This window comes from Carcharodon carcharias, chromosome 13, assembly GCF_017639515.1.
Source record: "Carcharodon carcharias isolate sCarCar2 chromosome 13, sCarCar2.pri, whole genome shotgun sequence".
Classification (NCBI taxonomy): Eukaryota; Metazoa; Chordata; class Chondrichthyes; order Lamniformes; family Lamnidae; genus Carcharodon; species Carcharodon carcharias.
This window is the reverse complement of record NC_054479.1, coordinates 73,494,286-73,511,887: the sequence shown is the minus strand read 5'-3', so window position 1 is coordinate 73,511,887 and position 17,602 is coordinate 73,494,286. Positions and strand designations below refer to the sequence as shown.

At 43.3% G+C, this 17,602-nt stretch overlaps 1 protein-coding gene across 11 annotated transcripts in view; it reads left to right on the top strand.

Annotated features, from left to right (window-relative positions):
• specc1la (sperm antigen with calponin homology and coiled-coil domains 1-like a) overlaps positions 1–17,602 on the top strand; it is a 388,745-nt gene that overhangs the window by 91,382 nt on the left and 279,761 nt on the right. For all 11 annotated transcript variants that reach the window (XM_041202169.1, XM_041202167.1, XM_041202168.1 and 8 more), the window contains one exon: positions 4,575–4,749. In XM_041202169.1, the coding sequence (XP_041058103.1) occupies positions 4,575–4,749 (175 nt within the window). The remainder of the gene's footprint in view (positions 1–4,574; positions 4,750–17,602) is intronic.

Genomic DNA, 17,602 nt, shown 5'->3' with positions numbered 1-17,602 from the left:
TCTGGCAAATCTCCTCTGCACCCTCACCATGGCCTTGACATTCTTCCCAGAATTTAAGGTACTCCAGCTGCAGCCTAACCACTTAAACCACATACTATCTTTGCTTTTGTACCTTATGTCTCTGTCTATAAAGTCCAGGATCCTATATGCTTTTTTTTAAAAACAAAAATAAAAATAGCTGGAAAAATTCAGCAGGTCTGACACCATTTGCAGTTAACGTTTTGAGTCCGTATGGCTCTTCATCAGAACTAAGGAAATATAGAAATGTGGTGAAATATAAGCTGGTTGAGGGGGGTGGGGCAGGTAGAGCTGGATAGAGGGCCAGTGATAAGTAGAGGCAAAGAAGAGATTGCCAAAGGTGTCATAGACAAAAGGACAGTGGGATGCTGACGGTGGTGATGTTAGCTAAGGAATGTGCTAATGGTGACATTAAGGGTAGAAAGCAGGACGAGCAAGTGACAGCCCTAGTGGGGGTGCGTTAGGGGGAAGGGATCAAAATAGGCTAAAAGGTGGAGATGAAACAATGGATGGAAATACATTTTAAAATAATGGAAATAGGTGGGAAAAGAAAAATATATTTAAAAAATATAAATTATTGGAAATTTTTTTAGCTTGATCATATTGATTACATACACCCACATCTATCTCTGCTCCTTATCCCTCTGCTTTTAAGTTTTACCTTTTAGTTGATATTGCCTCTCCTCATTCCTCCTACCAAAATCACTTCATAATTTGTGAATTAAATTTCATCTGCCACGCAGCTGCCCCTTTCTGCCCAGTCTCTGCCATCCTGAAGCCTGCTACTATCCTCCTCATTGTTTACTACATTTAAGAATTTCATCTCATCTGCAGGCATATGAACATACATATGAATTAGGAGCAGGAGAAGGCCATTCGGCCCTGTGAACCTGCTGTCATTCAATAAGATCACGGCTGATCTGGTTGTAACCTCAACTCAGCCCCACCTACCCCGATAACCTTTCACTCCCTTGCTTATCAAGCATCTGTATAGCTCTGCTTCCACCATGAGGGTTCCAAAGACTCTTAACGCTCTGAGAGAAAAAAATTCTTCTCATCTCTGTCTTAAATGGGCGACCCCTTATTTTTAAACAGTGGCCTGTTCTATATTCTCCTACAAGTGGAAACAAGCTTTGCACATCCACCCTGTCAAGACCCCTCAGGATCTTATATGTTTCAATCAAGTCAGTCCTTATTCTTCTAAACTCCAGTGGATACCAGGCTAGCCTGTCCAACCTTTCCTCATCAGACAACCTGCCCAGTCCTGGTATTAGTCTAGTAAACCTTCTCTGAACTGCTTCCAATGCATTTACATCCTTAAATAAGGAGACCAGTACTGTACACAATACTGCAGATGTGGTCTCACTAATGCCCTGTACAAATGGAGCATAGCCTCCCTTCTGTTGTATTCAATTCCCCTCGCAATAAATGCTAACATTCAATTAGCTTTCTTAAGTACCTGCTGTACCTGCATACTAACCTTTGTGATTTATGCACTAGGACACCCAGATGGATCCCTCTGCATCTCAGAGCTCTGCAATCTCTCACCATTTGCCAGATCGTTGCCTTATTTAACCTATCTATCCTGAAGCCTTTGTAGCCTCATTATATCCTCTTCACGACTTACTTTCCTACCTATCTTTGTGTCATCAGCAAATTTAGCAACCATACCTTTGGTCCACGTCATTTATATAAATTGTAAAAAGTTGAGGCTTTGGAGTGGCTCCAATACTGATCCCTAGGGGACACCATTGTATACATCTGTCCAGTCTGAAAAACAGCCATTCCCCACCACACATTTCACCAGTTAGCCAATTTCCTATCCATACTGCCATTGTCCCTTTAATCTTGTGGGCTTCAACAAGTCTATCCCATGGTACTTTGTCAGATGCCTTTTGAATGTCCGTTTGCACATCAAACGCACTACCTTCATCTACCTTCTCCAATACTTCTTCAAATAATTCAGTAAAATTGGCCAAACATGATTTGCTTAAAACAAATCACTGCTGACTTTCATTTATTAAGTATGACTTTATGTGATCAATGTTGTCCAAATTAAACATTTTCTGCGCCACTGACATTAGTCTGACTGTTGTGTAGTTATTGAGAGTTTAAAAAAATTAGTATAGTTATTGAAAAAAAACTTCTCCCTCCTCTCTTTCTCTTCTTCCTCTTACATGCCTGACAATGTCTCCAATCAGGACTTGTGGAAAGATAAAGATGGAACCTCTAAACACCAATAAAATTACTGCAATTTTGAGTAATAGGAATTGAATTTGACTTTTTCAGTGACTGAATGAGCAGCTCTGCCACTGATTTCACTTTTTGATGCTGCTCTTTTTTTATCCCAGCTATTTTCAAGCTCAGAAAATTGGGAGAGTGAAGGGGAATACCCTGGGGATCCAGTCTTTTGTGAAGCTTGTACAATGAGATTCCTACTCCAAAAGAGACATGCTTCTTTTGGTCCGTCCTATTTTTGCCATTATAGCGTGGCCTGAAAGAGTGACGGTTTACTGAGCAAGCATACACCATTCCAGTACTGTTAATTGCAATTCTTGAACTGAGTCTTTGCAAATGGATAACAAGGGTATTGGTAAATCTTGGAAGAATTTTGAGCCAGCTTTTCTGGCAGCTATCTTGTTTCAGGTGATTGATAGAGTTGTTTTTATCACAGCATTTTTTTTAGGCAGTTTTGCTTTTGTTTATTGAAACCAGATGGGAAAATACTAGATAAACAACATTGTTGCTTTTATTGTGCTGGCATCTGTTCAACAAACCCTGGCATAACTTGGAAAATCTCAGCAAACAATCCAATGCAGACTAGATTTCCTTTGCAGATTTTTTTACTCCAAGAGAAAATAAATGTGAGAATCAGTACGTTATGTTCCAGGGCAGTTTGACTTTTGGAGAACGAAACTTGGCTTCAAACTTCAGGGTTGGACATTTTAATTACAACAATGCATTTACTTGCAATAGAACAGGTTGGAATGTCAGAAACACATTTATTTTGAACAATATCCCTTAAACTTTATAACATGATTTCTATTAAAACAGTATGCTGAAAAGAATGAATAATCTCTCTTCAGGGGTTGCAGCTCAACCACATGGTGATATTTCAGAACCTTGTATTGAATTCTGGGCTATGGCAATTTGTGCCTTCCTGCAACAGAATGGAGGAGCTTTATAAAATCATCTGTAAATGCATCTGACAAAATAGGATTAAAATGCCACTTGACATTTGAAAGAGCTGTTGATTCAGAAAATGAGATGCTTGCCCTGTTGAACAAAGCGAACAATTAAAAGCTATCTTTCCTTTAGTTAACCATGTTATACATCATGAGAATTTAACTATTGGAAGCCTGGACAGGAACCTTCTTAAAAGTAAAGAATAGATGTTGCTGACTAACCACAGGTGTGCTTACAGTACATACCAACATATGAAGTAGGCCACTCGGCCCCTCAAGCCTGCTCCGCTATTTAATAAGATCATGGCTGATCTGGTTGCAACCTCCCACCTACCCTTGATAACCTTTCACCCCCTTTTTGTAACAAATATCTATCTACCTCTGCCTTAAAAATATTCAAAGACTCCACTTCCACCGCCTTTTCAGGAAGAGAGTTCCAAAATCTCACTACCTTCTGAGAGAAAAATTCTTCCTCATCTGTCTTAAATGAGCGACCCCTTATTTTTAAACAGTAACCCCTAGTTCTAGATTCTCCTGCAAGAGGAAGCATCCTCTCCACATCCACCCTTCAAGACTCCTCAGGATCTTAAAAGGTTTCAATCAAGTCGCCTTTTACTCTTCTAAACTCCAGCAGATGCAAGCCTATCCTTGAAGCCTAGCCTGTCCAACCTTCCCTTAAAAGATAACCCACCCATCCCTGGTGTTAGTCTAGTAAGCCTTCTCTGCACTGTCAACACATTTACACCCTTTCTTAAATAAGGAGACCAATACTGTACACAGTACTCCAGGTGTGGACTCACCAGTGTCCTGTATAACTGAAACATAACTTCCCTACTTTTATATTTAATTTCCCTCGCAATAAATTAGCTTTCCTAATGACTTGCTTGTACCTGCATAATAGCCTTTTGTGTTTTTGAGTAACACTGATTTAGCCACATGTACTAATTTTAATAGATAACACCTTATACAAATAAATAGTTTCAGGGCAATGACCTTTTATCAGAATTTCTCTTAAACATTTAAAAGCCAACATTGCTGTTGTGTACTTCCAGACTGGACGTTACATTATGGGATTGGGTGGAGGATGAGATGAAGGGGTTAACCTTTCCAACCTAGGTAACTACAGGTAGCCTTTGCTTAGAACCAAAATTGTGGTTGTACCCACAATAATTGGGCTCCACAACTGTCTTGGGCCAGTTGTATCAAGTTGTCTGAACATATGGGCATTGTTTTTGAGATGATCGTTTATGATTGTGATTGGGTTTGCTGCCAGTACATCATTATCTTTTGGGAATTGCCCTGGGACAAACCTGGGTAACACTATCAAAGTTTATTGTGACTTTATCCTTGTGGTTTCTCTTTGTACAACAGAGCAAGAGCAGGAGCAATGATGATCTGTTGGTTGGGGCACCTGGTGGACTGACTTTGACCAACAATACCAAAGTTAAGAAGAACCTCTGCCCATCATCATCTATAGGGTCGAGTTCTGCAGCATCAGGATCAACCACAAGCAGCAATCCTGATGGCAAACCAAAGAATCCTGCAGGTTTGTTCCTGCTCAGCTGTACTTTTCGTTTTCACTTCCGATTGGTTTTTGAAGTTTCTATTTTTAGTTCTAAATTTAAGGAATTTGTTTTGTTCATATGATTGTGTACACTTTTATCATTAGGGTAACTCTTAGCAGCATGTGGTCTTGCATCCCCCAGTGTGCTCTGTCCTGTCTCAGCAGGGTACCAGCTATGCCTGTCTCTTTATGGGGTATGTGGAACATTCCTTGTTCCAGTCCTACTCCGGCCCCCTTCCACAACTCTTTCTTCGGTGCATCGATGATTACTTCGGTGCTGCTTCATGCTCTCGTCGGGACTTGGAAAAATGTATTAATTTTGCTTCCAGTCTCCACCCCTCCATCATTTTCAAGTGGTCCATCTCTGACACTTCCCTTCCTTTCCTTGACCTCTCTGTCTCAATCTCTGGTGATAGACTGTCCACCAATATCCATTACAAACCCACCGACTCCCACAGCTACCTGGACTACAGCTCCTCACACCCTGCTTCCTGTAAGGACTCTATCCCATTCTCTCAGTTCCTTTCCCTCCCTCGCATCTGTTCCGATGATACTACCTTCAAAAACAGTTCCTCTGACATGTCCTCCTTCTTCCTTAACCGAAGTTTTCCACCCACGGTCGTTGACAGGGCCCTCAACCATGTCCGGCCCATCTCCTGCGCATCCACCCTCACGCCTTCTCCTCCCTCCCAGAAACATGATAGGGTCCCCCTTGTCCTCACTTATCACCCCACCAGCCTCCGCATTCAAAGGATCATCCTCCGCCATTTCCGCCAACTCCAGCATGATGCCACCACCAAACACATCTTCCCTTCACCCCCCCTATCGGTATTCCGTAGGGATCGCTCCCTCCGGGACACCCTGGTCCACTCCTCCATCACCCCCTACTCCTCAACCCCCTCCTGTGGCACCACCCCATGCCCACGCAAAAGATGGAACACCTGCCCCTTCACTTCCTCTCTCCTCACCGTCCAAGGGCCCAAACACTCCTTTCAAGTGAAGCAGCATTTCACTTGCATTTCCCCCAACTCAGTCTACTGCATTCGTTGCTCCCAATATGGTCTCCTCTACATTGGAGAGACCAAACGTAAACTGGGTGACCGCTTTGCAGAACACCTGCGGTCTGTCCGCAAGAATGACCCAAACCTCCCTGTCGCTTGCCATTTTAACACTCCACCCTGCTCTCTTGCCCACATGTCTGTCCTTGGCTTGCTGCATTGTTCCAGTGAAGCCCCACGCAAACTGGAGGAACAACACCTCATCTTCCGACTAGGCACTTTACAGCCTTTCGGACTGAATATTGAATTCAACAACTTTAGGCCTTGAGTTCCCTCCTCCATCCCCACCCCCTTTCTGCTTCCCCCTTCCTTTTGTTTTTTTCCAATAAATTATATAGATTTTTCTTTTCCCACCTATTTCCATTATTTTTAAATATTTTAAAATCTTTTATGCTCTCCCCACCCCCACTAGACCTATACCTTGAGTGCCCTACCATCTATTCTTAATTAGCACATTCGTTTAGATAATATCACCAACTTTAACACCTATGTGTTCTTTTGTTCTATTGTTGGTGACATGTTTTGATGATCTGCTTCTATCACTGCTTGTTTGTCCCTACAACCACACCAACCCCCTCCACTTCTCTCTCTCTCTCTTTCTCTCCGCTCCCCCCACACACCTTTAACCAGCTTATATTTCAACTCTTTCTTGGACTCGAACTCAAGTTCTGTCGAAGGGTAATGAGGACTCGAAACGTCAACTCTTTTCTTCTCCGCCGATGCTGCCAGACCTGCTGAGTTTTTCCAGGTAATTCTGTTTTTGTTTTGGGTTTCCAGCATCCGCAGTTTTTTTGTTATTGTTTTTATTAGCAGGGTATCTTACTGTTTCATACATCTCACTGGTCTGTAGTAATCCTGTGATCATTCATGTCTTGGTGATAGGGTGGCTAGGAGCCAATTACCCCCCAGCTTGCCAAAGCTTGCTGCTGAATTTGAGATACTTTAAGGGAGGAGTATTTCAGCATTGCCTAATGCAGTGCTACCCAAACTCTTTCCCAGTGTGACCCTATTTTAATGCTTTTTAATTGACGTAACCCTGCAGTGAGACCAGAGTGGAGGAATTCAGTGTTAATTGCATTGCTGTCAGATTGGCCAAGGCTTCATGTGATGTAGTGTGCTGGTGTACATGGCTCTTAAGAAATTAGATGTATTAAGATACCATTTCTGCATCTCCTAACTGTGTTAACTTGGATATGATCATTGAATCCCTAAAATGGTGAGCCCTGTCAAGAGCCTATCATCACACTGCTAACAGAAGGGGTGTTCATGCAGTCATGATTTGCCTGCTATCGCAAGGGCTGGTAGAAAGTCATGGAGGGAGGCAGCGAGCGGCAGGATCAGGGAGGCAGGTGGGGCCAGGGGCGAGCAGGCGGCGCTGCGGAGGCTGGGAGCAAGCGGGCAGGACTGGGGGGTGAGCGGGTGGGGGCGAGCAGGCGGGGCTGGGGGCGCGAGTGGGGCCGGGGAGGCCGGGGGTCCAGGGGGCAAGCAGTCGGGGCCTGGGGAGAGCGGGCGGGAGGTGGCGAGCAGGCGGGGCTGGGGAGGGAGGTGGTGGGGTGCCTCTGGCATACACTGCAGCCTGAATTTTAACCGCCTGTGCTTTGGGGGTATACTATTTAATTTTTGTGCATTTATATGTGGAGCAAGACAGCATGCGTGCTCTGAGTTACAATCCTTTGTCAAAGACTCCATGGCTCAACTTGTACATACAAAACTGACTATGTGGCCCGTCGCACTGGCTGTCTCCCAATGACGGCATAGTGAATACCACTGGATCAAACTCAATGCGGCAAAATGGAGGCTAGCAGACCCTGCAATGTCCAGCCAGAGTCTGAGTACGGAGTACACCGGAGATTGTAATTCTATTAAAGTGGCCCATTGTAAGAGTCCCGATTAGAATGCTCCACAGCCACTGTTACGATCTCAGACCTTGCAACCCCAAAATTTTGTCCTGTCATCCTACCGGGAGTTGTGGTTTGGGCATCCCTGGCCTAATGTTTACTAACTGTGCACTGTTAATTGTACATTAATTATGTTCAACAACTTGGGGTTACCATTGACCAGAAGCTGATTGGATCAGCCATGTAACTACTGTGGCTACAAGAGCAGGTCAGGGTCTGGGAATTCAGCGGTGAGCAACTCATCATCTGGACTCTCTAAAGCCTGTCCACCATCTACAAGGCATTAGTCAGGAGTGTGCTGGAATACTCTCCGCTTGCCTCCAACTACACTCAAGAAGCTCAACATCCAGGACAAAGTTTGGCCCAGCCAGCGATGCCCATTTCCCATGAAAGAATAACAAAAAATTGTATGCAGGTGGTGGATAAGAACCGAGGATTTACTTGTATCACTATAAATGGACACAGCATGATACTGTAGTGGTGTGATTAGAAGGTGCTTGCTTGTAATATGTAACTCTGTAAATAAATGCTTATAGAAGTGAGTAAAAATTGGCTCCAGTTCTATCTTCTACCAGCTGACTTTCTGGAGTATAACATCCACCACTTTTGCCTCCCTCTGCAGTCTCTTTCCTTGACCTGACGTCTGCCACTGTCACTCACTGACTCTGGACTCTGCTCATACATGTATGTTGTGGCCGCTTCCTGCCAACCTCCATGGACTCAATTCTGATGAATTGAATTAATCAGTAATTAAATATGCATCACAAATATTGACATCTAAAACCCCTGTATTACTAAGAAACTACTTGTGTGGCTGGGTAGGAGATGTTTTCTATTTGCATTTTGACTGCTCCCTTACTGTGATTCTATGAAGGAGCTGTTGGGATAGATGTGCACTCTTCCTATACTTGCAAATCCACTTTGCAACTTTCTAAATCAAGAGTGGAAAATAAACTGGTACAGAAGGTGGGCTTTGGAAATGATGCCCAAAATGGTGGTGGGAGTGGTTCATCATTTGAAGGGTTTTTTTGAGAAGGGTGCATAGAGAGCTATGGCTTTGTACTCAGGAGGAGATTAAACTATTGCTATGTTTGAGCCTAGTATGTGGTTCCTGCTTTTGTGGGAAGTAAGTTTAAAGGAAAGAAAGTGAGATACATGCTGAAAGGGAAATTAGTATGTGAGAAGCATGCAGAATGGGTGACACAATGAGGTGGGAACACTGATGGAGAGAGAATTTGGGAAAGTGGCAGCGAAAAAGGAATAGATACAATGATAATGACAAAATTATGTGGAAGCATAGAATGAGTGTGGAATATGATTATTGGATCTGATTGGTCCCTGCTAACCACATTACATAGAAGTTACAGCACCAAAACAGGCTCCACATGAGCCTCCTATCACCCTACTCATCTCACTCCGCCAGCGTAACCTTCTATTCCTTTCTCTCTTATATACTTAGCTAGTTTTCCCTTAATTGCATCACTACCCCTCTGTAGTAATGAGTTTCCCATTCTCACAACTGTCTGCACAATGAAGTTTCTTCTGAATTCCTTGTTGGTTTATTAGTAGCTATCTTACATTTATGACCCCTAGTTCTGGACTACCCCAAAAGTGGAGACCTCATCTGTACATTTGCTTCATCAAATCCCTACCTAACTTTAAAGATTTCTTTCAGGCTACCGCACAGGCTTCTGTCTTCTAGGGAAGAGAGCAGTAACCAAAGTTGTACCCTCTCAGTTCTGGTATCATCCTTGTAAACCATCTTTGCACTTTTTCCATTGTTTCTGTAGCGTTTGTAATAAGGAAACTGATAATACAACGTAATTAGCACAGATCAGAAAGACTGAGAAAATAGGTTGCTGTAGGGAGAAAAGTGAATCTTCAGTGGAAACTCTTGGGAAAAAATGTGTCAGAAAATCTAATGTTGGTTAAATTCATTTTTTTCTATTTGTGGGTTAAAACCTGGGATATAGTTTCATTTTTGAGTGGAGACAGCAAGTCTAATGCTCTGTTTGTATACCTACATTTCTAATGAGTTTTATGACCCTTGAAATGGAAAGCTGTGTTTTCAAGTGGGGGGTGGGGGGGGTGGCGTAGTGGTTTAGGAAAGTTAAAACAAGAGTAGAAAAAACTGCTGTTGCCTAGCAACAGGCCCCACAGAGTAGAAGGGTTTCAGTTCAGTAGAAAGCAATTTGTGTTCAGTTGGAAGCCGTCGCAGCGTAGGGACAGATAGCAAGTCCCAAATCAAAACTCAGTTGAAGCCAGGATTCCAGATAGGCTGGACAGCAGAGGAACAGATAGCAAGCCCCAAACTAAAGTTGAAGCCAGCCAGGGGAAGCTGGACAGGAGAGGAAACTGAAGAAGCAGGTTCCAGAAACTACAGAAGAAAGCCCCCAAATCCAGGGGAGTGGAACAGGAAAGGTCCAAAGAGGACAGTCTAGTCAACGAACAAGGACAGGAATCTGGAAAAGACCCTGTTCTGTGAATGTGAAAGTAAGGAGCAGAAAGGAAGACCCAAGGGGACAGCTGAAAGTGTGTAACTCTTTACTGTGAACACATGAAGCAGTGGTGTTCTGTTGACACGGCTGAACATTTGAGAATGAGTATGCAGAAGAAAGCTTGAGTGCACGTGGTGATCATCGGAAGGAAAGTTCGAAACCCTGGAAGTGAATCCTTGCAGAAGGCATATGAGAGGAAGTATCAGTTTGGGAGAAGATTCCAAAGCGAGTTCTTGGAGAGTGGAGCTTGGAAACCCTCGTGTGAAAGTCTGAGTTCAGTGAGACTGGTTGGCTCATGGTGTGACAAGCGTGGGGGGTGGGGGGTGGGTGGTTGAGGGGAGATCCATGGCATCTGTCACTTCGTTTCAGAATGTGGCGTGTCTGACCACAAGTCACCTATTGGTTTACATGGAGCATGTACTTATTGCGTGCATTAGAGTACAAGATAGCTTTTGTAACTTGTGTTATCCTTGTGTACCTGGGCGAAGGAGTACTGTAATATAGTTCATCTTTTCTTGTTTAATAAATATTTTATTTTTTTTTTAAAGGTTCATCAGCTGACCCCGTGACTCTGTTCAGTAACAACTCTCCATGTATCTGAAAAAAAAAAGTTAGGATCTATCAAGCTGGGTTCCACCCTGAGATTTGGCTTTTCCAGTAGTAGCATCAGCTGGGATCATAGAATGCGAAGTGAAAAAATGATACTGAGTAAGGTGACTAAAGGCTTGGTCAGAGGCTAGTTTTAGAGGATGGTCTTAGAGGAGAAAGGTACACTGTTTGGGGATGGAATAACAGAGCATGGGACCTAGGTGGCAGAAAATAGAGCTAACAGTGGTGGGGATGAGAGAGTAAATGCAGAATGCCCTTATTGGGTGGAGTTGTTTTGGTGGTGGGATGGGTGGGAGATGGTTTTAGTACTGAAGTAGGTTACAGAGATGGGGAGGGTTGGGACAGTGAAGGAATTTCAACACAAGGATGAGAATGTAAAATTTGAGATGTTGCAACCAAGCATAGGGGCAATGATTCATCAGGACTTAGTGTGGAACAAGACATGGCAGCAGAGCTTTGGATAAGCTTATGTTTGCAGAAAGTGGAAGGCTGCCCATGAGAGCATTGCAGCACTTGAGTTTGATGGAATCAACATGGGTAAGGGTTTCGGCGGTAATGGACTGAGGCAGGGTGGAGATGGGTGATGGCACAGAGATGGGAGTAGGTGGTCTATGTGATGGGGCGGATATAAAGTTGGAGGCTCAGCTCAGGGTCACATAGGGCACTGAGGTTTTGAACAGCTTGCTTTCAATCCATGACAGTAGGTGAAGAGGTGGATAGAATCTGTTGGCGAAGGCAGGGACTTTGTGACTGGGACTAAATGTGAAGAGGCTGATTTCCCCATGTTCAGCTTGAGGAAATTGCAGCTCTTCCAAGTCTAGATGTTGAGCAAACAGTTTATAACCACTAAAGTTGTGCTGATGTTGGGAGAGATGGTGGCAAGTTATAGATTGGTGGCGTAGGGGTACATGTGGGAGCTGCCCCCCGTGTCTCCTGTATCTCTGCATGGCTTTGTCAAGTCATTGAGAAGCGAGGTAAAGATAAAAACTCTTCCTCTAAACTTTCTTTTTGGATCTAAATGATGTAAACACATCCTTGTACTGTCTTAACCCAGATGATTTTATTGTGAATAGACATTTTTAAGAACTCGCCCAATGTCCCTCTGTAGATTTTATAAGTGGTGTTTTGAATATAACATTTAGTTGATAAAAGGTAGAATTCTTCCCACTGAAAGCATAATATTGTTCCCTCAAACTAATCACAAATTGTTAACTTTAAAACTTCACAAATAAAGACGATCCAAGTGTAACAATACCTAATTACTTGGCAAGAAACACTTCATGACACTGCATGCAGTTAAAAAGTTTTATAGGTATTGCAGCAAATATCCCTGGTGCTGTGCAGTCTCCCAGTTTAACTTTTTAAAACATTGGAAGATTTCAAGTTAGAATTTTTAAAATATTCCTTCATGGGATGTTGCTGTTGCTGGCAAACATTTGTTGCCCATTCCTAAATGCCCTTGAGAAGGTTAGGGAAGAATTGCAAGGCTGTAATGCAGCTCAGTTATTCAGGTGAAACGTCAATTATGAAAGCCAAGTAAGATTGATTATGAGAGTCACCCAAAGCTTGGGATTATATCACAACCTTGAGCTTTTTCCTGGTACAGTTATCATCTTAAATAATTTAAAAACATCCTATTAACTTCTATATGGGACTGTGCTGATACTTTTTCAGGGGTTGGGATACCGATCGGGGCACTTGGAAGTGTTTTGGAGCTCTGAGCTTTGCAGGGGGTGAAATGAAAACTGGGGCTTGGGTGAAGGAGGAGAGATGAAGAATAGGGTGGGCATGGAGCGCAGTGTTTCAGAACTGGGAATGGAATAGCCAGAAAAGGGATGAGAACAAGCCTGGGGGCTTTATTGTGGGTAAGTAGTGAACAGTTGTTTAAACTGGTGGGTGAATGGAGACCTTGGCGAACTGCACATCCTGACTTTACATCGTGTGGAGTGAGATGTTGGGTAAACATTCCTGCAACTCCACAGAAGAGAAAATAAAAAGAAAACATTCCCTCCAATTTTTTTAGCCACCTTGCAGAGGTTTGAAAACAGGTGCAGGACCTCTCTTTGCACATTTCAATTGATTTCAGTGTTGATTTTAGGCAGATGCCAGGGACACCTAAGTGAGGACCAATATGGTGGCCTTGCCATTGTCACAGATTACTTGCAGGCCCTTGCACTCAGAAATTGATTCACGTTGTGCCTGTTTTATTCCTAAAGAACAGGTGAAATTCACACCAACTTTTATTTGTCTGCATTGGAGTGCTGCTTTGTGTGCATTAGAGTGCTTAAATTGGAGTTTGGTGAATGAGGGAATTTTAAGGGTTAATCTGATTTAAGGGTTAATTTCTATCCAAAGTCTAGTCTTTTAGTTAATTGCTAAATTGAAGAAACGTTGCTTTTTGGGGTGGGAAAAGTTGATGTCTAGTCCAGCTATAAGTCAGGGGTATACAGGCTCTGTTTGGAGCTACCGCCAGTTAATTAGATAACTGGCTTAAACCGGTTTGCAGCAGCTTGAATCAGGGAGCATAAAAACAGGCCTTCTTCAGTGTTTTTTTTTGTCTGCACCGGAGTGCTACTTTGGATGCATTACAGCATTAAGTTGGAGTTTGGAGAGTGAGGGAGTTCAATGAAGAGGGAAGGAGGTGATCCTTTAATTTTCTACCTTACCTCAGCCTCCAGTAGCTGGCTGTTAACTTTGCTACAGGGAAAGCCCAGAAAGCAGCGGGAGTTCGGAGAGAGAGCCCATTAAGCAGAGGAGAGAGAGAGAGCTGGGAGTTTACAGATTAAATCTAAAAGTGACATCACAGGAGCCCCATAAGTTGATTGGTTGTTATGTATAGGCCTTAACTGCCTCAGCACAGAGTAGACAATTGGGGAGTGACAGGTGAGTTAATATATTATAACATTCTGTAGTAAACACTTTTTATATAAAGTTTAAGGTATGTCAGTGCAGCTCGACCATGTGATGTGCATCCTCCGGGATGTATGAAGTTGTGCAGGCACAAAGTGCCCTTGATGACTATATCTGCAGGAAGTATCACCAGCTGCAGAAACTTGAGCTCCATGTCGCAGAACTTGAGCAGCAGCTGAGTCACTGTGGTGCATCTGCAAGGCTGAGGATTGCGTGGATAGCGCGTTTGGAGAAGTGGACACATTGCAGCTAAGAGTAAGAGGTACACAGACAGAAGGAGAATGGGTGACCACCAGACTATCTAAGAGAAATCGGCAGATAGTGCAGGAATCCCCCGACATATCTTGCTCTCTAACCTTTTTGGATACTGGTGAGTGTGCAGGTTCCTCAGAGGACTGTAGCAAGAGCCATGTTTGTGCCACCACAGATAAAAGCAAAATACTGCGGATGCTGGAAATCTGAAACAAAAACAGAAAATGCTGGAAAGACTCAGCAGGTCTGACAGCATCTGTGGAGAGAGAAACGAAGTTAACGTTTCGAGTCCATATGACCCTTCTTCAGCGTACCACAGGTGACTCTGCTGCACGGAGGGGAGGAGAAAGAGTGGAAATGCTATAATAGCAAGGAATTCCATTGTTAGGGGAGCAGACAGACGTTACTGCAGCTGTAGATGCGACTCCAGCATGGTATGTTGCTCCTGGTGCCAGGGCGAAGGATGTCTCAGAGCAGCTGCAGGGCATTCTTTTGGGGGAGGGTAAACAGCCAGAGGTCATGGTCTACATTGGGACCAATGACACAGGCAGGAAAAGGGATGAGACCCTAAAAGCAGCATTTAAGGAGCTAGAAGGGAATGAAAAGGCAGGACCTTGAGAGCAGTAACTTCAGGATTACTCCCAATGCCACATGCTAGTGAGCATAAAAATAGGAAGATTGAGCAGTTCAACATATGGAGTAGAAGGTAGGGCTTTAGATTCCTGAGGCATTGGGACCGGTGGAATCGGCTCTGGGGCAGGTGGAACCTGTACAAGGAGGACAGGTTACACCTTAACAGAACTGGGACTAATGTCCTTGCAGGGAGATTTGCTAGTGCTGTTGGGGAGGGTTTAAACTAGATTGACAGGAGGTTGGGAACATATGGGGAAATTCAGAGTGGAGAGGAGGAAAACTGGCAGTGGGAAGTACAGATGTATTAACTGATATGGAGAATATATCAGAGAGTAGTATCTAGGGAAATAGAACACGTGGAGAGTTTGATAGAATAAGAGTAGGCAACAGTAAGTCATTAAATGGGGTCAGAGTAAGGGGAAAGTAAAAAGACCTAAATCAGGGATAATATGCATATATGTGAATGAACAGAGTGCGGTTAATAAGATTGGTGAACAACAGGCACAGGTTGACAAATGGAATTATGACGTTATTGCTATTGCCGAGACCTGGCTGAAAGAAGGGCAGGACCGGGTGTTAAATATTCCTGGGTGCAAGGTGTTTAGGAGAGACAGGAAAGGGAGAAAATGTTGGGGGGGAGTGGCAGTATTGATTAAAAATGGAGTAACAGTACTGGAGAGAGGATGTCCCAGAGAAGTCAAGCACAGAGTCTCTCTGGCTAGAGGTAAGGAATGGGAAAGGTGCAATAACATTGGTGTAGAATATAGACCATCAACTAGTGGAAGGGATGTGGAGAAACAAATTTGCAAAGAAGTTACAGAGAGGTGCAAGAATTATAGAGTAATCATAATGGGGACTTCAATTATCCAAATATAGACAGGAATTGTGCAAAGGGACAAGAGGGGCCAAAGTTTCTGGAATGTGTTCAAGATAATTTTCTGCAGTAGTATGTTTCTGGTCCAACATGACAGTGGGCAGTATTGGACTTGGTGCTGGGGAATGATTTGGCCCTAGAGAATTAAATATCAGTGGGAGAGCATTCAGGGGGCAGCGACCATTGTATCATAAGGTTTAGGTTGGCTGTGAAAAAGGACAAGGAACAAACCAGAACAGGGATAATTAATTGGGGGAAAGCCAACTTTGATGGGATGGGAATGCATCTGAACCAAGTGAGTTGGAATCAAAAGTTGGCAGAAAAGACTGGACTGAAGAATGGGCCACCTTCAAAGAAATTGTATTGCAGGCAATGTCAAGGTATATTTCCTTGAGGGGGGAAAGTAGGAAACATAAATCCAGAGTGACCTGGATGGTGAGAGAGATTGAGGTGAAGGTGAAACGGAAGAAGTGCACGTACAACAGATGTCAGGTAGAAAATACAATGGAGAATCAGGCTGAATTCAGAAGAACCAGAGCAGAAATGAAAAAACTAATAAGAAAAGCAAGGAGGCAGCATGAAAAGAGGCTGGCAGTGAACCAAGGTCTTCTATAAGCATGTAAATAATAAAAGGGTGATAAAAGAAAGATTGGAGACAAAAATGAGGACTTGCACGTGGAAGCAGGAGAAATAGCAGAGGTATTGAGCGAGTACCTTGCATCTGTCTTTACGAAGGAAGAAGATGCTGCCCAGGCCAAGATGAGGGAGGAGGTAACTGGTACACTAGAAGAATTTACAACTGAAGAAGAGGAGGTGTTAGAAAGGCTATCTTTACTTAAAATAGGCAAGGTACCAGGACTGGATGAGATGCATCCAAGGATACTGAGGGAAGAGAGAGTGGGAATTGCAGAGGCACTAGTGATAACCTTCTAGTCTTCCTTAGACACAGGGGAGGTGCCAGAGGACTGGAGAATTGTGAATGTTACACCCTTGTTCAAAAAAGGGTTCAAGGATAAAGCCGGCAACTACGGACCAGTCCATTTGAGCTCAGTGGCAGGGCAGCTTCTGGAAACTATAGTTCAGGACAAAATCAATAATCACTTAGACAAGTGCAGGATAATTAGGGAATGTCAGCATGGATTCATCAAGGGAAAATCATGTTTAAATTGCTGGAGTTTTTTGCGGAGGTAACAGACAGAGAAGGCTGATAAGGGCAACACCATTGATTTGTATCTGGATTCTCAAAAGGCATTTGATACAGTGCCACACTACAGACTTGTGAGCAAAATTCTAGCTCATGGAATAAAAGGAAAAGTAGGCACTTGGATAAGAAATTTGCTGAGAGACAGGAAACAGAGTAGTGATAAACGATTGTTTTTCAGATTAGAGTAAGGTTTGTAGTGGAGTTCCTCAGTGTTGGGATCCTTGGTCTTCCTGATATATATTAAGGAAATGCTGCAGTCCTTTGGCTGTAGATACACCCATAGTGCTTTTGGGGAGGGAATTCAAGGACTTCTCCAGTGACTGTGAAGGAAGGGCGATATAGTTCTAAGTCAGGATGGCATGTGGGTTGGAGATGAACTTGCAGTTCGTGGTGTTCCCATTAGCCTGCTGCCCGTATCCTTCTAGGTGGTTGAGGTCACAGATTTGTTTTCTGCAGCTTGTGTGTGAATATCTTTCATGGTCTTGAGTGCTTTGCTGATAAAGCACTCTTCCATATGCAGTATCTGTTGTTCTACTTTCGTGAGTATAGTTTATGACCTGTTTTAGTTATAGCATGTAAGTAGTTAGGCACCAAAGCAATTTATTACAATACCAGATGTCCCCGGAAGTTGGTTGATTTGCAGATGTCTTCTGTCCCAAGAGTAACTATTGGAGAGTTATTTATTAGCTTTATCGTCAGTCTTTGCTCGGAGCTATAGGAACTGGGCTCTTAGGGAGACATTTTGGATTTAGAATCATAAAAGTTACAACACAACAGGAGGGCATTTAACCCGTCGTATCTGTGCCAACTCTTTACTAAAAGAATCCAGAACTAATTGAGATGCTCTGCTCTTTCTCCATCGTGCTATACTTCAAATATTTATCAACTTTCCCTCTTAT